The sequence below is a fragment of the Nyctereutes procyonoides genome, unplaced genomic scaffold (genome assembly GCF_905146905.1).
Source record: "Nyctereutes procyonoides isolate TBG_1078 unplaced genomic scaffold, NYPRO_anot_genome, whole genome shotgun sequence".
NCBI classification, from domain to species: Eukaryota; Metazoa; Chordata; class Mammalia; order Carnivora; family Canidae; genus Nyctereutes; species Nyctereutes procyonoides.
The window spans coordinates 10371460-10385737 of NW_026575147.1; the positions used below are offsets into that span (position 1 = coordinate 10371460).

General features: G+C 37.7%; 1 protein-coding gene across 1 annotated transcript in view; it reads left to right on the top strand.

Annotated features, from left to right (window-relative positions):
• EXOC6B (exocyst complex component 6B) overlaps positions 1 to 14278 on the top strand; it is a 621707-nt gene that overhangs the window by 336403 nt on the left and 271026 nt on the right. Inside the window, exon 17 of the mRNA XM_055312561.1 lies at positions 7413 to 7547. Within this exon, the coding sequence (XP_055168536.1) occupies positions 7413 to 7547 (135 nt within the window). The remainder of the gene's footprint in view (positions 1 to 7412; positions 7548 to 14278) is intronic.

Here is a 14278-nt window from a genome sequence, read left to right on the forward strand (position 1 = left end):
TATTGAAGGGCAAACAGCATTCTTGGCAGAAATTAGAGCAAAGATCTGGAGGTATTAAGTTACTGGTCAGTTCAGGGAATAGTAAGGAAGCTAGGATAAAGCTAGAGTGGAGTGAGAAAGGGGAAGTGACTCAGGAGATTAGATCACAGGTGCCAGGGATGTGTGGTAGGCCACTGTCAAGTTTTAAACTTTTATTTTGAGTGAAGTGGGAAGCTATTGCAGGAATTTGATGAATGATACTATGTGACATATTTCAAAGGAATAACATTGACTGTGGTTTTGAGAATAAACTGTAGGGTGTAAACAGAGAGACCAGTCGGGAAGCTGTGACACTAATTTAGGGAGATTTGATGGCATCATGGATGGTAGCTGTGGAGATGGTAACAGGTGATTAGATTTGGAGTGCAGAGTCAGCATGTTTTCTTAATGACTGTATGTGAAGGGAGAGAGAAAGAAAGAAGTTGAAGGTAACTCCAGGATGTTTTGATTTGAGCCGCTAGAAGGTTGTATATACCATGCACTGTGATGGCAAAAACTTTAGATAGAGCTAGGTTTAGGGTGGAGGAGATTGGGAATTTGGTTTTAGACATATTTAATATGTAGTGTTTTTTCATATACATTTTGTGATTTTGAGTAAGCAGTTGTATATGTGAGTTTGGAGTTTGAGAAAGAGGTTTGGCCTGGAGATAAAAATTGGGGGAATACAAATAATACTTATAACTACCTGTTTAGATAATATCACTAAGGGAATTTGTAAAGCTGGAGAAGAGAAGTTGAAGGACTGAGCCCTTGGGAATTCCATTATTAAGGAGTCAGGAGAAAAGAGGAATTCACAAAGGAGACTGGGAAGGAGCCACTAGAGAACTAGGAAAAAAACAAAACAAAACAAAATAGCAATAATAACAAGAGTATGGTGTCTCAGAAGCCAAGTGAAGAAAGTATATCAAGAAGGAGGGAGTGGTCAGCTTGACAAATACTGATGATAGATCAGGTAAGATAAAGATTAAGAATTACTGTGAGGGATCCCTGGGTGGCGCAGCGGTTTGGCGCCTGCCTTTGGCCCAGGGCGCAATCCTGGAGACCCGGGATCGAATCCCACAACGGGCTCCCAGTGCATGGAGCCTGCTTCTCCCTCTGCCTATGTCTCTGCCTCTCTCTCTCTCTCTCTCTCTCTCTCTCTCTCTCTCTCTGTGTGTGTGTGACTATCATAAATAAATAAAAAATAAAAAAATAAAAAAAATTTAAAAGAATTACTGTGAGACTGGGACACTTGGGTGGCTCAGTGGTTGAGCATCTGCCTTTGGCTCTGGGCATGATCCTGGGGTCCTGGGATCGAGTCCCATGTTGGGCTCCCTGCAAGGAGCCTGCTTCTCCCTCTGCCTATGTCTCTGCCTCTCTGTGTCTTTCATGAATAAATAAAATCTTTTTTTTTAAGAATTACTATGGGACTTATCAAGTTGGAGTACATTGGTGACCTCAATAAGATCATTTTTAATAGAACGATGATAGGAGACTCCTGATGGAATAGGTTTAAAAGAGAGTGGATCCTGTACAGAAGAATTTCAAATACTTTATATAGATAGTACCCTCTCAAGGAGGTGGAGCTTAGCTCCCACTCCTTGGATGTAGGTTGTACTTATGACTTGTATCTAATAAGTAGAGTATGGAAGGAGGGAAAAAATTTATAGTGAAGAAACCTGCCACATGCTACCTTGGTCAGGTGATCACGGTTAACATAATCATTGGTAAGTGATATTTGGTTGCACGTACCTTTGATATGATGATAAGGCATCTCTGATCTTCCAAATTTCACTGTAACCGTGAGAAATAAATTAAACAAACCCAAACTGAAGGACATTCTACAAAATACCAGTGCTTCTTAAAATTGTTAAGGTCATCAGAAACAAGGAAAGTCTGAGAAACTGTCACAGACCAGAGGAGGCTAAGGAGACATGACAACTAAATGTAATGTGGGATCTTAGAAGAGATCCTGAAAACGGTGAAGAACATTAGGAAGAAACTTGTGAAATCTGAATAAAGTGTGTTGCTCAGTTAATAGTAATACACCAATGCTGGTTCCTTAGTTGTGACAAATATACCACGGTAATGTAAGATGTTAACAATAGGAGGAACTAGATGTGGCGTATTTGGGCTCTCTTTGCAACTATTTTGTAATATAAAACCATTTTAAGATAAAATAATAATAAAACCATTTTAAAATCATTTACTTAAACAATTTAATTGGAGACAGCAAGTAGAAGACAACTGTTTCAGAGGTAATTTTGTTACAAAGGTAAGCAAGAAAATGAGGGAGTTGACAGGGGAAGTACATTAAGAACAAATTTTTAATTTTTTTAATAGAAGTAACAGCATGTTATTTCTGATGAGAGTGATGCAATAGAAAGCAAAAAGTGATAGAAGTGATAGAAGAGAAAAAGGGAAATCTTTGGAGTAATGTCCTTGAGGAGGAGAGAGACTTTAGAATCTAATGCACAAGCAAAGGAATTGGCTTTAGGTGGTGTAAAGTTCATCTTTGGGTAACAGATGAGACTCAGATTATGTGGATGCAGATGGTGGTGGCTGGGCATATGTTATGGTGGCAGACTCCAAACACTGTTTTCTCAGTGAAAGATCTTCAGCTGAAAGTGGAGTTCCAGAACAAATGTTGGTGTTGAAGCAGAGAGAAAGTATATCTGGAGGTATGGAAAAGAGATTTGGTTGGTACTCGATGTGGTTATTTTGTAGCATTAAGTGCCCACTTTGGCTAGTGCATAGGAATTAAAGTGAGACTGGTCAGAATGGTTGTTTATTTTCTTAAGCCATATTTAGCTGGAGATATAATAAATCCATATCAATAACAGTTTTCAGGAATTTTGTATGTATTATACTCAATACTTTATTATTTATATTAGTATTTATATTTAGTAATTTATAATATCAATTATTTCTTTAGTATGACATTGATGTTGTTATCTCAATTTTAAGATGATGAAAGATAGTAACTGCGTAAGGCCATATACAACCAGTAAGTAGTTTGGAAATAAGATTTGAGATAAGTTTTGAAATACAAAATTTTCTTTAAAAATAAGATTTGGAGTAAACGTTTGAGATTTCTTTTGTTCTAAGCCTTTGCTCTTTCACTGCATTAATTTGCAAAACAGTATCATAGAGATAAAGGAAACAAACCACCAGTTTATTCATCTCAGAATATCATAGATTAGTTAAGCTTGAAACAAAATTTTAAGATGAATCAAAAACATCTTACATCATTATGACGAATGAATTGATAAAAAGACTTAAGATATAAACTGATTTAAAAATATATTTATTATAGATGATAGAAATATTACACCTTCACTTTAAGTTTCCACTCATATGTCATTTCCTTAAGGAGGCCTTCCTTGACCACCCTATCTGAGACCTACCATCACTGTGTAACTCCTTATTTCACTTCTATTCACAGTGCTTATTATTACTTAACATTATGCTATATGTTCGTAAGTGTATGTGTTTACTCTAATCTCCACAAGGCCAGGGACTTTGTCTTGTGTATAATTGTGTACAACTGTATTCTCATTCCTTGGCACATAGGAGTTCCTAATGGATGAAAGAGAGAGAAAGAAAAAAGAAAAGTAGATAGGCAGGTTCTTAGGGTAAAGTGAAAGAAATTAAGACTTCCTATTAGGGGCACCTGGGTGGCTTAGTCCATGAAGCATTTCTGCCTTCAGCTTGGGTTGTGGTCTCAGGGTCCTGGGATTGAGCCCCGCATCAGGCTCCCTGCTCAGTGGGGACCCTGCTTCTCCCCTTCCCTCTGCTGCTCCCCCTGCTTGTGCTCTCTCTCTCTCTCTCTCTCTGTGTCAAATAAACAAATAAAATCTTAAAAAAAAGAGTTCTTATTAGTGATACCATATTGAATATTTATGTATCTATTTTATTATAATAGTGCCCCAGAGACCTGAATAAATAACCAATGCTTTCTTTTGAATATAATGTAGATTGATGGCAACATGTCTCTATCTTGTGTTATTTGTCTCCCACATAACAGTGTTTACCATCCCCTGTTAACAGTAGTAATGTTGCTAATATTATGTTAAAACATTTTATAATGAAGTCTTGTCAAATATAAGCCTTGTACTAGACCTTTGAATTTGGACCAGTAATTCCAAGTACTTCAGTATTTTTAGGTGTTTACTTTGGAAATGGTAAAAAATGAGGAGTTGACCTAGCTTTTTGTATCTTTGCTGGGGTGAAATGGAGAAAAATTCCTTGAAATCTTAGGGAGAGCTTATTTTTGTGAATGAGAACAAACACTGCTATTTAGTTCTTTAACTTGTGAATCCAACAGTGGAAAAGCATTGGCAGTGTGGAGAGGGAGTGTGACTTCTCATTTTCTTGCTTTAGGTTAGTACTTTGGGAACTTTAGCATCCTGAATTCTCTGCTTTGGAAAACAAGATAAGGTAACAGGTGACTTCCACAGTCTACTCTGCTTTCCGCATTAGATTCTCTCTGCTACTGGGAATGAGAGACAGAAAAATTTTCTGCTTCTTAATGGTTTTTAACCTTAGTAACTCCTGTCATTTAATTGTGAGAGGTGGTTGTTTGCTTTAGTGTTCTGTCTCTCTCTCTCTTTTTTTTTTTTTGGACTCCTCACAGAACTCTACTTTATACCTAATCTGATGCTAATACCATGTCTTTGGAACAATGTTAAGGACAGTTCAGATTGCTGTGGTGATATATTTTTGTAAGAGAGTGGGAAGTGGAGATTAGAAATATCAAAGGAGCTCAAAACTCTGATGGAAGCTGCTATCTGAAATTGCTTCATTGCATCCTTAAGTTCAGAATTACCCCCACAGTATATCTGGCTTCACATTTGTAAATGCCCTTGTAAGGATTTTGGTTTTCTGTCATTCAGGAGTAGAGATCACTTAGACCTCATTAACAGACATTATTCCCTTTGAAAATGACATGGTATCTAATGTAATCCTAGAGGGTTTTAATAATCTATTCTATGCTCAGCAATGAAACATTTCAAAAGTGACTGACAGCCAATTGATGTAATTCATGGTGATCTTTTGTGTTGACAGATCTTTAAAAAGTCAAGGGAAATTACTACTGTACCTAGTGAAGCCGCCTCCTTTTTTTTTTTAAACTGTCAATATCCTGCAAAACAGGACAATTTTCTCTTTGACTGCCACTGTTTTTTATTTCAATAACATGACATGATTCCTCCTTATTATTAGGATTTCTTTTGATAGATAGAATGTGTTCCCTATAGGTAACGCTGACTTTAAAATAGAAATTCTTCAGTTCTCCAAATTAACTCTCTTACTTTTCTGATTTATATATCAAGACAACCTTGCCAGTAGCCACCTTCCTGCTCAGGAAGAAGAGTGATTTAATTTAGACAATTTAAATTTTTAAAATGACTTTAGTCTTTCTCTGAGGGAGAAACATGTTGAAAGAAAGAGGGTGATGAATTGCTTATTTTGGTAGGTGTTTTTTCCTAGAGCACTCTACAGTTAAAAGTGTGATGTTTTGGGTAGTTTTATAGAAAGAGATAGTGTCTGTGTCCAAAACTCAGAGTCTTTAAATGAAGGGAAGGGGCTTAGTGAGGAATATGAAATTGTTTGATGAGTTGGGGGGAATAGTACAGAGATCTGATCCCTTTGTTGCCCTAACTTTTCATTTTTTTTGGAACTGCATCTCTGGGTCTCTGCCCTTTGCCTTCACGTTCCAAAAGCAGACATTTTCCCCCACAATTTCCAGCTGATCCTTGGGGAGTAGAAAGTACCTTTCTCCTTACTCCAATCTATTACTAAAGCATTGTTATGATTTAATATGTATTTTTTCAGAATGAACACTGTACGTTAGCCCTGTGCTGGTGTGCTGTTGGGGAGATAAGAATGTACTTTCTGATTACAATCCTATTAACATTTTTGTTTAATATTCAGCAGTATAATACAATGACTGCTACTGAAGTGTAATTCCAACTTTTAAACATTTTTTAATTGTAAAATGTGTATTACCCCCCAACCTTCATCTTCAGTTTCAACTTCTCTTTATGTCATCTATCCACTCACCCCCCATTCCTTCTCTCACTGGACTAGAGGAACACCTAAGTTCACCCATAGCCTTACATACCCAAACTCCCCCTGTCTGCCACAACCCCCCCACCACACACATTCCTGTGGAAATAAAAAGTTAAAGATGTAGGAAAGAGAAACAAACAAACAAAAAAAGGTTTTATTCCATTTTCTCTTCATATTTCTTTTAGACTCTGGGAAATTTGAATAGTTTTCATAGGTGAAATAAGTAGTAGGTGCCCCTTTTTTAAAAAAAATTTAAATTAATTTTTTTCATGGAGAGGTCTAGTTGATGGCATACCCAGAATCTGATATTTCAGTCTTATGTACATAAGTGTGCAGCACTCCAGGGCTGCCATTTTATGCTTATGCTAAAAGGCACTGTCAGAAGTCATTTCAGTGAGTCCATAATTTGAAGGTAGAAGACTTGGATTGAGTCCAAATTCCATTTAGGTTCTGTGGTCTAGAGAAAATCATTTCATTCTTGTTTCTGTTTAGTAAAATAGAAGCAATAATTATGCCCAACTTAACTTAGTTTTCCAGGTTCCTGGGAAGACAATGTAAGAAAATGAATTGTGAACTACTTTGTAAACTTTAATTCTATCCTGACAATAAGAGTCATTCTTTCTCATCCTCCCCTCAAAGTTATTTATAGATGACTTTTTATCATACCAGTACTATGGTTTTTAAGAATCTCTCTTGTTAGAAAAGGAAAATAATATTAACGAAAGGATATTTAATCCTCAAAATAACTGTGTGAGTAGAAATTATTACTAACAGTTTACAGATAAAGAAACAGAGAAGTTAAGAAACTTTTTCTGGATTAATAATTTGTAAATAGTTGATTTGCTGGTTTTTCTGACCGTAATGCCCACATTATTTCTTCTGTAAGCTAATATAGTTTGTTAATATCCTGTAGTCTATTTGCCATTTTTTATGCCTAATTTTGAAACTTCTTGCCATTCACTTATTCTTGTTCTTTCGGGGGGGGGGGTATTTATTTCATTCATTTGGCAATTATTTGTTGCCAGGCTCTGTGCTAAACACTAGCAGTCTTGGTTCTTAGTCTCTTAAATAGAAGAAGACATCTGTTTAAAATAGAGAGACAAGTGCTCTTCTCCTAGGGGGAATACAAGATGCTTTGGGAGTCAGGAAAGGCTTCTTAGAGGAATTACAACCTAAGCCCGTGCTCTAACAGACCCTTTGTAGAATACAAAAGGCCCCTCCCATTTTGCCTTTTTTTTTTCCTCTACCAGCAGATTGATACTGAGCCATTTGTTTCCGGGTAAATAGTCAAATGACTCTTACATGTGCTTGTTATTTTCTAGCTTGTCCAGATTATTATCAATACAACACACTTGGAGAAATCCTGTAAGTACTTGGAAGAATTCATCACCAACATCACTAATGTGCTTCCAGAGACAGTCCACACCACCAAGCTCTATGGCACCACAACTTTTAAGGTGAGAGGGCCCTATGGCCTCTGGTGTGCATAGTCTGGGGCATTCTACCTAAAATAGCTTTGTTTCTCCCAAGATGCATACTAGTGTGATTCATAACATGGTTTTGAGAATAAGGGCTTATGATTTCCTTAAAAAAATAAATATCAATGCTAATTTCTAGATGTTTAAACTTAAAATTTCTACAAGTCTGTCCATTAAATATTCCTTGTATTTTGTACTTGAAAATGGCTATTTCCTCAGTTGGGCCTCGTCTTAATCAAGAAGTCTTAAGTATTTTCTTAATCTTAGGATTTTTATTTATTTGTTCATGAGAGACACAGAAAAAGAGGCAAAGACATAGGCAGAGGGAAAAGCAGGCTCCTTGCAGGGAGCACAATGTGGAACTCTATCCCAAGACCCACAGGATCACACCCTGAGCCAAAGGCAGATGCTCAACCACTGAGCCACCCAGGTGCCCCAAATTTTTAAAATTAGCTGTTCTTGCTTCTTTGTGTCCTGTGTCCAGTTTTTTTCACCTTACTTTTTAGTGAGGCATTTCTGTCCCTTTCTATTGTAGTTAGGAATTTTATAATCATTTCACAAGGCCCCACCACTAGTTTTGATCTAGATTTTGATCAAACGGGAAAAATGACACTATTGTAGAGCAAAAGACAGAGAGTTTTTGGAGAGTAAATGAATGAATGAGTGAATTTATTTATTTATTTTACTTTTTAAAAAATTTAATTGGCCAATCTATAGTATAACACCCATGCTTATCCCATCAAGTGCCTTTCTTAGTGCCTGTCACCTAGTTACCCTATCCCCCCACCCACTTCTTCAGCAACCCAACAGACGTTGGAGAAGATGTGTAGAAAGGGGAACCCTCTTGCACTGTTGGTGGATATGCAAATTGGTACAGCCACTCTGGAAAACAGTGTGGAGAGTCCTCAAGAAGTTAAAAGTAGAGCTACCCTACCCCCCAGCAATTGCACTACTGGGTATTTACCCCAAAGATACAGATGTAGTGAAATGCTGGGACACTTGCACCCCAAAGTTCATAGCAGCAATGTCCACAATAGCCAAACTGTGGAAGGAGCCACGATGTCCTTTGACAGATGAATTGATAAAGAACGTGTGGTTTATGTACACAATGGAACATTACTCAGCCATGAGAAAGGATGAATACCCACCATTTGCTTCAACATGGATGGAACTGGAGGGTGTTAGGCTGAATGAATCAAGGTAATGCTGGCCTCATAAAATGAGTTTGAAAGTATTCCCTCCCTTTTTGTCCTTTGAAACAGCTTTAATAGAATAGGTATTATTTCTTCTTTAAACATTTGGTAGAATTCCCGCGAGAAGCCATCTGGCCCTGGACTTTTGTGTTGGGAGGTTTTTGATGACTGCTTCAATTTCCTCGCTGGTTATTGGCTTGTTCAGGTTTTCTATTTCTTCTTGTTCCAGTTTTGGTAATTTGTGGAATTCCAGAAGAAATGCATCCATTTCTTCTAGATTACCTAATTTGTTGGCATATAGTTTTCCTCATACTACTTTCTTTTTTAAAGATTTTTTAAATTTACTTATTCATGAGAGACAGAAAGAGAGAGAGAGAGGCAGAGACACAGGCAGAGGTAGAAGCAGGATCCACGCAAGGAGCCTGATGTGGGACTCGATCCTGGGATTCCAAGGCAGATGCTGAACCGCTGAGTCACCCAGGCGTCCCTTATAGTATGTTTTTAAAATCGTTTGTGTTTCCTTGGTATTGGTTGTGATCTCTACTCCTTTTATTAATTTGAGTCTTTCCCTTTCTTTTTAATAAGGCTGGCTAGGGTTTATCTATCTTCTTAATTCTTCTTAGAACCAGCCCCTAGTTTTGATCTGTTCTAAAATTCTTCTGGTCTCTATTTCATTGAGGTCTGCTCTAATCTTTATTATATCTCTTCTTTTTGGTTTAGGCTTTATTTGCTGTTCTTTCTCCAGTTCCTTTAGGTGCAAGGTTAGCTTGTGTATTTGAGGTTTTTCTGATTTTTTTGGCGACTTGTATTGTATTTTCCTTTTAGGACCACTTTTGCTGTATCCCAAAGATTTTGAATGGTTGTATTTTCATTTCCATTTGTTTCCATGAATCTTTTTAATTCTTCTCTAATTTCCTGGTTGACCCATTCATCTTTTAGTAGGATGCTCTTTAACCTCCATATGTATGAATTTCTTCCAAATTTCTTCTTGTGATTGAGTTGTAGTTTCAAAGCACTGTGGTCTAAAAATATGCAGGGGACAATCCCAATCTTTTGGTATCGGTTGAGACCTGATTTGTGACCCAGTATGTGGTCTATTCTGGAGAAAGTTCCATGTGCACTTGAGAAGAATGTGTATTCAGTTGCATTAGGATAGAAAGTTCTGTATATATTTGTGTAATCTGTTTGGTCCAGTGTATCCTTCAAGGTCCTTGTTTCTTTGGTGATGTTCTGCTTAGAAGATCTGTCATTTGCTGAAAGTGCCATGTGAAGTCTCCTACTATTAGTATTATTATCTAAATATCTCTTTACTTTGGTTATTAATGGATTGATATATTTGGCAGCTCCCACATTAAGGGCATAAATATTCATGATGTTAGGTCTTCTTGTTGGCTAGACCCTTTAAGTGTGATATAGTGTCCCTCTTCATCTCTTACTACAGTCTTTGATATAAGCCTTAATTCATCTGATATGAGGATTGCTACCCCAGCTTTCTTTTGAGGACCATTTGAATGATAAATTGTTCTCCACCCCTTCATTTGTAGGCTGGAAGTGTCCTTAGATCAAAACGAATCTCTTGTAGACAGCATATAGATGGGTCTTGCTTTTTTATCCAGTCTGATACCCTGTGTCCTTTGATGGGATTGTTGAGTCCTTTTATATTCAGAGTAACTATTGAAAGATATGAATTTAGTGTCATTGTATTACCTATACAGTCTCTGTTTTTGTGTATTGTTTCTTTGGGCTCCCTCTTTCTTTTACAGAGTCCCCCTTCATATTTCTCACAGAGCCAATTTTGTGGTCACATATTCTTTTGGTTTCTGCCTATCCTGGAAGATCTTTATCTCTCTTTCTATTCTGAATGACAGCCTTGCTGGATAAAATATTCTTAGCTGCATGTTCTTCTCATTTAGTACCCTGTATATATCATGCCATCCCTTTCTGGCCTGCCAGGTCTCTGTGGAGAGGTCTGCTGTTAATCTGATATTTCTCCCCATATAAGTTAAGAATCTCTTATCTCTCACTGCTTTAAAAATTTTCTCTTTATCTTTGCAGTTTGCAAGTTTCACTATTAAATGTCAAGGTGTTGAGTGTTTTTATTGATTTTTTGGGGGGAGGGATTCTCTTTATGTCTTGGATCTGAATGTCTGTTTCCTTCCCCAGATTAGGGAAGTCCTCAGCTATGATTTGTTCAAATATACTCTGTGGTCCTCTCTCTCAGCCTCTTCTGGAATCCCAATTAAATGTATATTGTTCCTTCTCAAGCTATCATTTATTTCCCTAAGCCTTTCCTCCTGGGCTCTTGTTTTTCTCTTTTTTTACCCAGCTTCCTTCCTTTCCATCAACTTGCCTTCTATGTCACTCACTCTCTCTTCCACCTCATTAACCCTAGCAGTTAAAGCATCCAGTTTGGATTGCATCTCAGTTAAATTATTTTTCATTTCGGCCTGATTAGATTTCAATTCTGTGGTAACAAAGTCTCTAGAGTCCTTTATGCTTTTTTCCAGAGCCACCGGTAACTTTATAATTGTACTTCTGAATTGAATTTCTGATATCATATTTAAATCCATATTCTGTAACTCCGTGTCAGAGAGTATTGCTTCTGGTTCTTTCTTTTGTGGTGAATTCTTCCTTCTAGTCATTTTGTCCAGTGCAGACTGGCTGTATGAACAGGCTGAATCAAAAATATCAACTATGACGTAAGTAGAATACACCCTAGATGATTTGGAAGAGGTCAGAGACCAGAAAATAAAAAGAACAGAACAAAATAAAGGAACCACTAAAGTGAAAAAAAAATTTAAATAAAGACGTAAAAACGAAAAACCAAAAACAAAGCAGAAAAAATGAAAGAAAAGAAAAAAAAAGGGAGGGGATGCTGGTGGTGAGGAAGTGGTAGTGAACCTCTCTTGGTTCTGAGCATATTTTGTTCTGTATGTTAGAAGATGCCCAATCCTAGATTTATATGTCAATAATACTTATATAAGTCCCACATTGACCACAGTAACATAAACAAGATAAAAGAAGGGGGCAGAATGGGAAGGAAGAGGAATATTATCTCACAGAATGAATCAACATGGTATTCCACTTGGTTCTGGGTGTATTTTGGTTGTGTGTTAGAAGGTACTAACTTCCACAACTGTAAAACAAAATATGACTGAGAAAACAAAAAACAAAAACCCATATCTCACATATCTACCAAAATTAAATTGAATGCGTTGAAGGGAATCCAGAAGTGAAAAATAGATCTAAGACATGTAACTGTAGAAATATGAAAGTCAAAAAGGAAAAAAACTTAAAAACTAAGAGTTGGTAAAATATTGAAGTTAAGGTGAGAAAAGAGAAAAAACATTGGAAATTTGCAGCCTGATATCAAAAGGAGTTGTAAAATAAATAAATAAATAAAGGGCCCTCTAGTTCTTTTATCCCTCAGTCCTGTAGCTTTCCAATACTGCTTGTACACTAAACTTGCTCTTCTCCTTTCTTTCAGCTGGTCTTCTGGGGGAGGGGTGTGCTGTGCTGATTCTCAGACGTCTGTGCCTGGGGGCGGTGCCCCGACCCTGCCAGGTGCTGGGCTCAGTGTGAGCTGTTTATTCTGTGAGGCCTTTGTTCCCTGGCGGCCCTGCCTCTCCCAGGCACAAGGTGGAACAATGAAAAAAACATGGCGGCGGCCAGATTTCCAGCTCTGGAGTCAGCTAGCTCCCCGCGAATAACTAACTGCAGTCTCCCAATCCACACTGGCCTAGATGCTCCTGAGGGCAGGCACAGGTGCACTGATTTGCACAGCTTGCAGGGCACCCAACTGCAGGAAAGTTCTCACTTTCCTGTGCCCTCCCGGCTTCTACCTGTCCCAGAGGGAACAGAGGATAGCCGACTTTATCTGCTTTTGGATCCAGGGCCCTGTGCCACTGGATTCGTGCTCCCGGGGACTGCCTGTCTCGAAGTGAACAGGGTACAGACATCTCAGTCCGTTGCCAGGCTCTAGGGTAAAGGGCCCTTTGGAACTGGCTCGAGTAACCCGGGCGGCCTTCACAATGTCCCAAGGGCTGCGGTGCTCCAGCCCTTTACTGAGATCACACCAAGGTTTGTGATGAGCTTTCCCCTTCGGCGCCATCTTATAGTGACTCGGGGAATGTTGAGGTTTCACAGCCCCTCCTTTGATTCTGCCCAATTTCCCTGCTAAGCACTTTTCTGTCAGGGAGAAACTCAGGTATGGATTTTTAAAGTTCCTCCTTGTCCAGGGCTGGGCTTTTGTACCCCAGAGCCTTTCACTGCTCCACTTTAGCCCTGCTAGTCAGGGTTCTCCTCACCACTTTATTTCTATTTTATTTTTTTTTTTTGCCTTCCTATCTTGTTAGAAGCAAAAACTCTTCTCTCTGTAGCATTCCAGCTCTTCTCTCTTTACATCTCAGGTCAAATTCGTAGATGTTCAGGATGTTTTGAAACTTATCTAGGTAAGTTTGTGGGACCAGATGAGTTGAGAACTCCTTTATAATGCCATGTTAGCTTTAGATAAATATTAAGCAGAAAGAGTAATAGGGTAACATCTTATCCACTAAAATGGTAGATTACTAACCTGTATGTTTTGATTTTTTGTTATTTGATTGTTTTAGTTTTGAATAAGGTCTGTTTCATCCTTTTGTAATCTAGAGGTTGATATTAATTAGATATAAAGTTGTAGAGTTGAAATCATGATTTATGTCCACTAGTGTCTACTTTTTCCTATCATTTTTATCATCTTTCCCTATTTATTGGCACTTCCTTTGAAAGGAGATTTAAAACCAGAAATCAAATTTGATTCATAACTGCTAATCATATTTTATGAGATAAAAACTGTTAGTAAGATCTCCTTTTTCTTTTATAAGAAAAGAAACGAGAAAGAACCTCAGTAGCCAAAGCAATCTTCAGAAAGAAGAAAGCTAGAAGTATCACACTTCCTGATTTCAAATTATATTATAAAGCTATAGTAATCTAAAAAATATGGTATTAGCAAAAATACGTATGCACAGATCAATAGAACAGAACAGAGAGCCAGAAATAAACCCATGCATATATGGTCACATAATTTACAACAAAGGTGTATGCACAAGAGTACACAGTGTGTAAAGAATAATCTCTTCAATAAATGGATAGTCGCATGTAAAAGAATGAAACTGGACCCCCATTTTTATACCATAAACAAAAATCAACTCAAAATCAACTAAAGATTTGAATGTAAGATCTGAAATTATAAAACTTCTGGAAGAAAAAACATGGTGTGTTTGGGCACCTGGGTGGCTCAGTGGTTGAGCTTCTGCCTTTGGCTCAGGTCGTGATCTCGGGGTCCTAGGATCAAGTCCTGCATCAGCTTTCCCACAGGGAGCCTGCTTCTCCCTTTGCCTATGTCTCAGCCTCTTTCTCTCTCCCTGTGTCCTTCATGAATAAATAAATAAAATCTTAAAAAAAAAAAAAAAGAACACATGGTGAGTAAATTCCTTGACACTGGTCTTGGCATTGATTTTTAAATTTAGTACCAAAGCA